General features: G+C 45.2%; 1 protein-coding gene across 1 annotated transcript; it reads right to left on the minus strand.

Annotated features, from left to right (window-relative positions):
• Window positions 1-4,359: 4,359 nt before the first annotated feature.
• Window positions 4,360-11,064, minus strand: POLR3F (RNA polymerase III subunit F). The gene is made up of 9 exons (XM_082302928.1): window positions 10,996-11,064; window positions 10,456-10,573; window positions 9,514-9,581; window positions 9,324-9,391; window positions 8,909-9,021; window positions 7,971-8,114; window positions 6,469-6,576; window positions 5,574-5,765; window positions 4,360-4,990 (listed from the first exon to the last, which is right to left on the minus strand). Exons 1-9 carry the CDS (start codon window positions 11,049-11,051, stop codon window positions 4,913-4,915), a joined length of 945 nt encoding a protein of 314 aa, XP_082159054.1. The 5' UTR covers window positions 11,052-11,064; the 3' UTR covers window positions 4,360-4,912.
• Between the last annotated feature and the right edge of the window lie 387 nt (window positions 11,065-11,451).

Below are 11,451 nucleotides of genomic sequence, written 5' to 3' on the forward strand. Positions count from 1 at the left end.
GGGTGTTTGCCTTAAATTCATGCAGTGGTCAGCTTATAAATACTCCCCCAGCTTCCGTGTGGGCACTGCTCCACCTTCGCTTAAAGGAAATAAATGCCCTGTGATCAAGTTCACTCACCCATGCACTGTCAAGCTTTGGGGTTTTTTTTCCTGTTTTCTTTCTTTTAAATGCACAGAAGTCTGGGTTTGAGAATGTGCAGAGTACTGTAACAGGTCCAAAACAAAACAAAACGAAATTCTGTGTGAGGTGAGCATTAGCTTTGCCTTCCCAGCTTCCTGACATCCCAAATACAGTGGGAATAAGAAAGTAGAAGCATACTACTGATGTGTGTATCCTGAAGTGCATAAAATTCACATTACTACTATTGCTAGCATTCTAAGACCCAGGACTGGCTCTCCAAGTAGGAGGCAAAGCAAATCTGCTTTTCTGAAGTTGCCTGTTTTGTCCTTCAAGTTACGTCTTCCTCCCTTTGCCACATCTCAACAGCAAAGAGCCTTACTAGGACCCAGGGCTTCAAGGCCATAGTGCACACCACTGCAAGCATTAGATTAACTAAAATACTGAGTAACTACTCTGAATTTGTGTCCTGCTTTCAACTTTCAGAATTAACTTTCCTCCCTCGTATCTGGTTTAGTGCTGCATTTTTGATTTACGATTGGGAAGATGTTGGTAACACTCTGATATTTTAGTTCTTGCTGGGAAGTTCTTATGCTAAGTTAAGGACTTTTCAGGTTCTCACGCTGCCCTGCCAGCCAGGAGGCTGGGGGTGCATAGGAATTTGGAAGGGGACATAGACAGGACAACTGACCCCGAGTGGCTCAAGGGATATTCCTTATTCCTTACCATACAGTGTCATGCTGAACAATTAAACTGGGGAGAGTTGGCTGCTGGTTTCCAGCTCACTGCTTGGGCACTCCTCGGGCAATGGTTCGCAGAGGAGGAGCAACTGCGTTGTTCATCACTTGTTTTATGTAATCTTTTACCATTATTTTCCCTTCCTTTTCTGCCCTGTTAAACTGTCTTTATCCAAATCTATAAGCTTTACCATTTATTCCAATTGTCTCCCCATCCCACTGGGGAGGAAGTAAGGGAACACCTGTGTGGTGTTTACCTGTCTGCTTGGTTAAACCAAATCAGTTTGGAAGAGGAGCACAATCTTAAAGCTCTGTGTTTGTGGGCCAAATAACCCAAGTAAAAGCTTTCCCAAAAGCATCTCCTGGAAGAATCACAAGCTTGCTCAAAAAGTGGGAGAAAGAAAAACACCACAGGCTGCCTACACAAGCCCCAACTTGATTTTTGTTTAACAGCTGAAGGAGAAGAGAGCTTTGAGCTCTGATTCCAGTCCTCCCCACTCCCCAGAAGATCTCCCAAAGAATGAGCAAAGTGCAATGACCAACTTTCTCATGTTGGAAGTGAACATTTTAAACAACAACTTGGACACCATCTGCAGAGCTTGTCACAATACCTTTTAGTCTCCTCCAGACTGCAAGTTAAGCTGGGCTTAGTGTGGCTGAGGAGGGCCTAGCCATGCATTACTCACAGGTGAAATGACAGAAGTCCCCCAGCCAAGTGGAGCAAGAGGAGGGAAAGCTGGTCTGTCTGTGGCAGAGGAGAGCCCTGTTTGAGGTGTCTGTAGCCTGTTTCAAAGCATTGTTCAGCAGCAATAGGAGACCCAGCTGCCTCCACTCACTACAGTTTCGTCCCAAGATCTGTTCTGCACGTGGAGGCAAAAAAGAAACCAATGTGGCTTAAGACCGAGCTTTTTTGCTGTTGGAGCCCTGGGGGGAGCCATCCCGGGAAGAGACAGGAGATGGTGCTCTCTAACAGCACCAGAGGAACAACAATTACCCATCACACCTCACACGGGCCAGCTACCATCAAAGTAAAAATAAAAAAAAAAACCAACCAACCAACCAAACCCAGGAAAAAACTAAACAGCCACACAGCCACGGGGTAAATGTTTTCAATACTAAAGCTTCAAGTTTGCCATTCATCCTAAGGTTTTAAACTTTGGTGTGTAAAGGCTACACGTGCCAGGCAATATCTGCCAGCTGTACACTGTCAGTTCACAATGCAGCCAGCTACCATAGTCAATGTTTCTCTTGGAATTAAAAAGCAATTTTGCACTTGATTCTGTGTGAAAATGGCATCTGGGTGTGCCCACCTGCCAACCTGCCTTTGGACAGTTGGCTACTGCTAGTGAGGGAACCACTCAAAAGAGGCTCTTGGGTTGACAGCAGGATCAGGGCTCATGAAAACACGGATGAGCTCTCTCCAGCTCGGAAGGGATCTCATGGTCCTGCAGCAGCTGATCTCTGACCTCTTGTATGAGGCCTGCATAAATAAATGAGCAGATCATGCTTCCAATTTGTCATCCATGTTTTAAGGGATAACTCAGCTTTCTACACATAAGTGTTTTCATATTCAGTACTGGAGCTACTATAGTAGCTTCCTGAAAACATTACACTTCATACCAGTTTGAAATAGGGACAGCTTTGCCAGGGAGAAGATTGACAAAAGCAAGGACACTCTTAGTGCTACCTTTTAGCATTTACTCCCTTTTCAGATAAGAATTTCAGGCTGATAGATTAGCCAGGTTCATGAAGAACCAGAGTGACAGAAAGATCATTTTTCTCTGGTTCATATAGAAATAGATCAGACAGTTTCCTATCTTACAGATAGGAAATTGAAATTACTTTTCCCTTATAGGCACTTTTTTCCTAATCTGAGAAGTCTTGTTACAGCTTCAACACTAGGAAGTTTCAGATACCACAAAGGTCATCCAAGCCAGATAAACTCAATGCCAAAATTTAAAGTGCTTAATAAACCATCTGTCTACTTCCTAAAGTTCTTCACTGAGGAGAAGCTTTCTCTCCTTTTTCTTATTGCCAATGAATGTGATTATAGAGCATAAAGTGACATACCTGCATGATAAAGTCCTGTTGTTTCCTTGGAAGTTATCTTCTAGCTGCAGTGGAGCACAAACATTGTGTTATCTCTGCAGCAGCAGGACTCAGGACCCCATTGTGTCAGGCCCCCTTTGAAGACAGGAAGACAAAGGCAACCTCAGCCCCACATCTCAGTGAAATTACCTTCGGTTGAATAAAGGATGTCTGATCCAAGGCTCCCTCCAGGGAAGAGAGCAGCATTTTCCCCTTGGCTTCTCTGTGCTGAGTGGTTAAAGGGGGCAGAGGAAGAAAAAAGCTCCAATCATTTCACCCCCACTCTCTCTTGTAAGAGCTTTTGTAAGAGTTCTTCTGTCTCTGTAGAGATATGCATCCCTTTCACCTGGAGACAACACTGCAGCAAAAGGAAAGCCTGCTGGGGGTGCTCACCTTGCTGACACACTCAAAATCCTTCCATGGAGTTGCCAGCTTATCAGTACTCATTGTTTGCTCCAGTACACACCTAACTGCTCCCACACAAGGAGCCTTTGCCTCTGCATCCATACCCTCCCTGCATGAGACAGGAACTGTGGGGCCTTTTTATTCTTTATACAGCACTTACCCCCATTAGCATCTGTCCTCCATCCACGCTGTAAGAAGGAAAATGGAAATCAAGCAAGATTTGAACACTTTCACATGTGATCCAGACTGCTTTTAGAATGCAAACTCCTGGACAGCACTGGAAATGCTGATGTAAAGTCTCTTACCCTTATGATGTAAACTGTTCCAAAATCTACATTAATCCTCTGTCAGGTTACCCAGAGTGCTGCTAACTCAGCCACAGAGGTGCTTTTCCATCACCCTCCCAACACAGTGTCCGAGAGGGCTTATCTTCAGCCAGGCACATTTAAAAGCCAGATGCAACGGGCCCTGTGTTGTGCTTGACCTCCTGATTGTTCCCCAGTGCTGGGAGACTGTTATGAAGATACTGAGCAACTGTGGAGAGATCCTGCCTGGACAGAGCCAGCTGAAGCCACAGGCAGCAAGTGGTACAGGGACCAGACTGTCTGTGCACCCCACCCTGCCTGCTAGTGTGTCATTCCAGCCCTCTGCTCCTCGGGATGCTAGGAGAGCTGGCTGGACCACATATGCACAGTATTCATATTTATGAAAAAGGAATCACACAGAGAGTCACACTCAAGAGAAAGACACTTTTGCTAGTATTCAGGTAATCTATGAAATCTATAAAAATTTTCTCAGTATCACCAGACCAGAGGGACCCCTTTCTGTTAGGGAAAGCATATCTTCCCAGAATACATCTACTCAAAATTTCAGTGAAGATATCCATGTATGTGATGCAGCTGCAGAACACAGCACCAGAAAGTTGATGAGGAAAGAATAAATACAACAGATGCATCACCAGGCAGCAACACAGGAAATGAAGCACACATGTACATAAGAAAAATTTGGGGTTTAATGATAAATTAGCAGGTAAGAAAGATAATAAACAATCAGTGAGTTCTATTTGACATATTCAGAATCTTTCCCACATCAGATTCTTAATCTTTAGATGGAAGCTATCATGGGAGAAAAGTGTCAGCTTTAGAACTTAACCATCCATCAGTAGCATTAGTCTGAAAACATAATTTGGGATCTCTTTCTTGGTACCACTTGTTAGCAAGTTTTTCTGATCAGCTGTGAGGGCCTAATATGTGTTAAGACAAAAATGTCTCAACGTTGTTTGAACTTTATTTTGAACTGTTGCTTAGAATCAGTTTCAACATTAACCACCTTAGTTGCCACCTCCAATTTTGGTTCAAGATTGGATCTACATTTCCACTTCAGCCCTGACTCCACTTCCAGTCCACTCCCAGGATAGTTCACACAACTGATACATTGCTGGTTTATGTATCGTCACTCCAGGTCCTGAAGTTGCTCACAAATTTAGAAGGCCGCTTTTAAGAAAAGCAAGCTGTTTGTCACCTTGGCTGTGAAGCAAGAATCCAGTTTACAGTTTTCTTTCACTTTAGAACTCCAACCACTCTGTCATGTAAATACAGTTTGATGGAGAAATTTCACCACCTTCGTGACAATCATCAAAAACCTGCAAAAAAGAAAGCCCTGTGTCAGCAGAGTAATTACTTCTGGTTGGATCATGCTTGCTGTGTGTAACATGCTCCCATGTTTTCTGCTCCTTCCCCAGTAGATCAGCATTAGTCTAACAGAGGCTAAAATCTAGGAAGCCTTATGGCAGCTCTGAGGGAGAAGAGAAAAACAGATCCCACCACAAAGGGACATGCTGGCAAGTTTTACCTTCATACCAGTTCACAGGAGGAGAGACCAAAAGCTAGGCAGAAATAAGGTAGCTTGTTAAAAACACAAGCAAACCTGGGATCAGAAATATAACACAATTTGGAACAGGCTACAGTTGACAGCATCCTTTCACATACAGTCCAGTAAAGAGACAGGCTGGAAGTGGGAAACACCTGGCAGAGCAGGTGTTTAGACCAACTACAGAGTCTGCCTGTTACACCACAGCTAAGGCATCAGGGGCAGCTTTTAAGTCCAGCTGGCTTAGCCACGAGGCTGGCTCATGGGCAGAACCTGCAATGTGCCATCTGGCCATTGCAGGACTGTGTTCAGAAGCTGCATGCACCCACTAATGATACACAGAGTTAGTTACTCACAGGGCAGAGTCCACAGGGCGTCCTGACTAATCCCGTGGGCTGGATGAGAGGACTGACGGCTCTGTACAGCTTCATCTGCCCATCCACACTGCCCACTGTCCCCTCCTTGGCAGCAATAATGGTCATCTCCACTTTGCCATCATAGATCAGAGTATTCAAAATGGTCTCAATGTCTTCCATTGACAACTCTACCTAAGAAACAATTTGTGAAACAGATGTTAGGAAAGATGCATGCCAGTAAGTCCTGCAAGGACAAAGAGAGCAAACACCATGAGTAACAAATCCTTAGAGTTCTAACCTAGTCCAGAAAAAGACACCAGTCTCACTGGGAACTTTATGAAGTTGTGCAGATGCAAAAAGAAAAGCAAATACTAATAGCTCCTACCTCCTGAGCACTTTTGATTTGCACTAGCCAAAAAGAACTTCCCTACGCACCAGAGGTGTCTCCATCATCCTAGCATGATACAGTTCCAGTTTTGCAGGAAAATGATTGTAAAAGAAGAAAAACACAAGAGTGCTAAAGATATTGATGGTGACCAGTAATTGTGGGGTATTCTTCCCCTTCTATTTTTTTCCCTTGCCTAAAACTCCTTGAAGTACGTACGTAAACTTAAGAGAAATTATGAAATCTAAACTTGCTGAGACTGTTAACAAGGATGTGAATGCTAAGTCTTTTATACATCTTTGAAAACCCACATGCAAAAGCTATCTTGGAATCCCAGGCAGTATCAATGACCCTCCCCAAAAAGCAATGAAGCCACAAAGCTCACCTCCACCACACAAGCTGTAGGGTAATAAGACACTTATGAGACCTTCAGCAAGTTTGCAGTCCTCAGCTCCTAGAGCTAATCAGGCACTGACAATTTGAACAGTAGTGAGATGAATCTGCTCTGACCTTACTGATGCCCAGTTCACAGATGTATTTCCACACCTCGTGAGATGAGGCAAACGAGCTGTTCCTCTGTATCATGGGGTTCTGTTTGCTGTCTCGAGCTGCCTCTGCCTGAGAAAAAGCAAAGGTTAGTTACAGTCAGCACACACTGCCAAGAGCTTCCTTCGTGGTTCAGTTTCAGGCAGACTCAAAAACAGCACTTGTTTTCCATTTCTGGAACACATTTAGCATTTAAAGCCATGTCCTTAAGACTGGTGTATGCAAGACAATGCAGTGCACAATCAAATACAATTTTATAATAAGTGACATAAAATTTAATAAGAATAATTCAGATTAGTATGAAGGAATACCAGCATCTGGCATTTTGTTGACCAAAAAAAAAAAAGAGTTTCTGCTGTACCTAGAGCCAGTTAAAACATATTGTAATGGAATAGACAAATGCTACAATCTGCAAACAGGACATTTTAGACTAGGAGCAATTGTCTTTAGGCAGAACTAACTGACTGCTGCCTTATGCCCTTTTAGAAATGAGGTGCTCTGCAGAAAACACAGTGACATTTCTTAGATTTTTTAGTCCTGTGCTCTTTGCTGCCTAGTTTGTGTCTTAGTTTAAGACAATTATACAGGGTGGAGACTCCAAAATTAGTTACCTCCCCTTTAGTTTTAACCAATCCCACCAATAAAGAGAGATGGGGGAAGGTATCAGTGAAAAAGTATCAGGTAAGAGGTAACAGATAGAAGGTAACAGCCTCCACGGTTCCAGAACTCCCTCTTCCCACAAACAACAATCAGCAGGGGACAGGGACTAAACAAAACCTGGACAAACTATTTTTGACCAAAAGGCTCCAATGCTGCTTAAAACGCTGGAAAAAACTTCCCGGCAAGTTGCAGGTCCGCCCCTCCTCGCCAAACGGCAGGCAGCTGGAGAACTCATGGAGAGATGGTCTGACTCCTCCTCGGCTGTCCCGAGCAGCAGCGGGAAAAGGTATTTCGACATTCCCTCTGGAGCAGGTTTGGATTGCAAAATGCTGCTTCTCGGGTTTCGCCTTGGAGACCTGCCCCAGGCAACCCCCTCGGGAGGGGGAGAACAAAAGCGCTCCCCTCGTGTCTGTTTCCATGTTTAAAGTGACCCTGCACCCCCGCTTCCAGGATAAAACACACCAGTTCCTCTTAACCGGGTTGCTGGGTCTTAGGGACAGTAATAATCTTGGGCAGTCTGGCATTCAGAAGATAAGGAATACACAATTTTGGGTCTCCTAGGACAGTTTGTCATTGAACCTTGGAGATGAAAGGCTTCCCTCCTTGTCTAGGGTGTAAAAATATCCATCATTAAAATACAACACCATCACACTTGCTGTGACAAAAATAATAGTCCAGTACAGATTTGCCAATCTAGCTGCAATAATGGCCAACATCTATGGAAAACTTAAGCCTTGCCTGGCACCTATTTTATAAAGAAAACCATTACTTGCACAAAAGAAATGGCAGGCGACTTTGGCACTCACCTTACTCTGCAGAAACTTAAAACACTGTTGATTTAACACCTCCACAAATTCAGACTCGAAGTCCTGGTCACTGTACCAGGCCCCACCAGTGACAGAGCGGTCGGGCTGCAGGTTGTACAGCATATAGACCTTCTTCTTGGATGCCTGTTGGAGGAAAATGTATAGCTCTCAACAGCTGAAAGCCCTCATAAGGAAGGAAGATTTAAGCAGATGATCTGAAAAAGAGGTAGTTCATTACTCCTATACCTGGGGCACAGTAATCCACCTAAGTCAAGCTATCCTCAACCTGTTTGACCCTCAGGTAACACAGAGATAAAGAGAAGATCAACATCTCTCACAAGAACATGAAAACGCTACTGCTTTTCTGTGTCCAACTTCTGTACCTCCATCTGGTTTACCAGACCCAGTGTGAACCAGAACACTGAAGGGAGTTCGTGGAGATCCAGGGCAGAGGACCCTTGCAGAGCCACTTGCAGCTAGGTAACCATATCAATAGTGCCACATAAAAGGCTGAGATTGCTTCAGTATCAGAAATATCAAATTGTGGCAGCAACACTGGGACCAACTGAGAAAAAGTAATTATGGGCAAGTTGATTATTTGGGTGGAGACTTGAGAGGAGAAAGGAGAAAAGAGTGGTAGAAAAGAGAGTTAACAAACAAAAGAGGAGAAGTCTTTTATGTAAAAGTCAGAACAAGAGAGGGCAGGATCTGCAGACAGTAGGAGTGTGCATGTTTACAGACAGCAGAGAAGCTGATCTGTGGACTCAATATCTGTTGCACCTCAAACCTGCACACTAAAGGCAGAGAAACACTGGTGCCCAGTCAAAGAGAAAGCTGGAGGCAAAATGAGGTTTCTCCGCTCCCAGTCCTCTGTTAGAAGCGTACAAAGCATGCAGCAGATGTTTGAAATGGTTAAAAAAAAGTCACAAAATACTCACTGCCACAGATTTAACTGCTTTAATTAGTTTCTTGCTTTCCAAGTTTTTCAGTATCTTGTTAATCTCTGTTAAAGGCAGATTACTTTTGTATCTAATGTCTCTGCTCCAAATACCTGTTAAAAAACAGAGAAGTGAACAGAAATAAATAGAAGAAGCCATTTGTTTCTGTACATACTCACCCACCAAAAGTCACACCACAACACTGCTTTGAGTCACTTGCCTACCACAGGAGGGATCCTACCCCTCCCACCAAAAGGGAAGGAATGGACAGAATGGATTGGGGAAAACTAACAGCTATATGTGAACTCTTAAGATTTTATATCTGTATTGTCTGGGCAAGCATTTGTGACTTTGGACAGGAATGGTCCCACAAGTAAACAGAGTTAGCACCATTCACAACCATAATTTAAAGTACCTTTGTTGCCTGCGTCCTCTATGATTTGGTAAACCAGCTTCTCTTGATTGTCAGAGCCTTTCATTTTACTGTGAAACAAGACAGTCATCAGGATTTTTGAAAGGTCCAAAATGTTAAAGAAGTTGGATTTGTTTTAAACTACAAACAAGAATAGTGTTCCAAATATATTTCCCAGCAAACACAGGCTTACCTTGCATTTTGGGAATCTTTGATTCTGTATAGGAGACCTGCACTGCTCCTCAGAAGATCCAGCTGCCCCTAGGAGAGATGGGCACAATGCATTTACTTTCCTTCAAACAGCTTGTTTCAGAAGGTGTTTTAGAAGAATATTCTAAAATTCTACAATAAAAACCTTATTTAATGCCAACAAAATAAAGAAAAATGAAAACTAACATTTCTAACCGCTGGAAACAATAACAGCCTTGAGGATTTTTTTTCCCCTGAAAAGTATCCACTTATCATCAGCTATCAGAAATAACAAACAGCTCCTGACCCTTCCCACAACATCTACACAATTCCTATTATTTCTCCTGACTTTCACATGGTACAAGGGACACCAAGTTTTTGTATACTTTGCTCTGAGTTTCCACCAAAGCACTTATTTGCACGGAAACTGAGAAATCACAGTGGAGATCTGGAACAATTCCAAGTTTCAGTAGCAAAGTTCTACTTTTTACTAAGTGGCCATCACTGGAAAGCTGCCAGCTGTGATGGGCAGTGACTCTCAGAAGCAAATTACTGGTATCTCTCACACACACACAAAGAGATTGTTCTGCTCTGCATGCTTGTGCCAGGCAAAATCCTTACTTCCTATTTTGAAGAGGCAAGCAATTAGACAAGCCTAAGAGTGTGTGTACAACAGCATTAACATTCACTCTTTCACTGCCAGTGGATCCTTTCCTATAGTTACAGCCTTGGTTCTTACAGTTCTGGCATGCTTCATGTTTCACCTGTGTGCCAGCAGAGCAATCCACACCCTTGGGATTTTGTGAGGGGTTCAGAGGAGTCCATCACATATGAGAGCATGGGCTAACATCCATCCTTTTCTCTACAGCTAACTAATTCCCCATCACTAACAGGCCTTGTGGTTATGCATGTGCAGAAGAAGATGAGGAAGGTGGGATCTCCCTACCATGGAGAGCAGCCTGTTGATGGCCACAGCTCTCTGCTGGGCTTCCATGTGAGGCATGTCATTCTGGATCACCTGGTCTGTGATGCCATGTGGGAACTGGTGGCACAGCTCAATAATCCTGCAAGAAGAGAGAAGCAACTTTAAAAGTCATGTTCTGTTGCATCCAAAACCAAATCCAAACAGTACTGGAGTCAGGATGGAAAAGAGTGACACGAGCAACTCAGGGGAAAAGTATCCATCAACTGCTTCTTGAGGGAGCTCAGCACCTACTTGCTGTACACCATTTCCCTTTCCAAGACCAGAAAAACACCCAGCCCCCATTGTCCCCTGAGCACCTCCCAGCACGAAACTCTCAGTACCCCCAACAACCCTCTCCTTCAGCACCTGTTTCCTGACCACACTCGGGCGTCGAACCACCTCCCTCAAGCCTTGAAAGACAAGGCCCCGCCCCAAAACACGTCCCTGGCCTCCCTGCCGGCCTCCACACACCCACCCCGCCACCCGGCAGCCTCCATGCCTGCCTCCGAGGGCCCCCAGCACCTGCTCTCGATGTCCATGGGGTCGGGCACCTCCGGCTTCACCTTCACCTCCGCCATAGCACGGCGGGCTCCGGCGCGGCCAGATGACGTCAGAGACGAGCGCCGGAGGAGCGGGCTGGGTCGGTTGCTACGCAACAGCCAATGAGGCCGGGAGCGGCGGGCGGGCGGCGTCCCTGGAAACGGGAGCGAGAGGGGCGGGATCCAGCGGCGTCCAGCGGGGTGAGCAAGGCCCGGACAGCAGGGATGGAGCGGGCCGAGCAGGGGCTGGACAGCACGGATGGAGCGGGGCGAGGGGCGGGCGCTGCGCCGCGAAGGGGCGGGGAGCGGGGCCTAGCCGCGCTGGGGATGCCGGTGGGGTCGTGTGCGTCCCGCCAGGCATACGATCCCAAGAGGCTGGAGCGGAACCCCGTGTACCTTTGGCCCAGGTGTGCCGAGAGCAGGTGGGGAGCATGAGGGG

The sequence above is a fragment of the Coloeus monedula genome (genome assembly GCF_965178545.1).
Source record: "Coloeus monedula genome assembly, chromosome: 2".
NCBI lineage: Eukaryota > Metazoa > Chordata > Aves > Passeriformes > Corvidae > Coloeus > Coloeus monedula.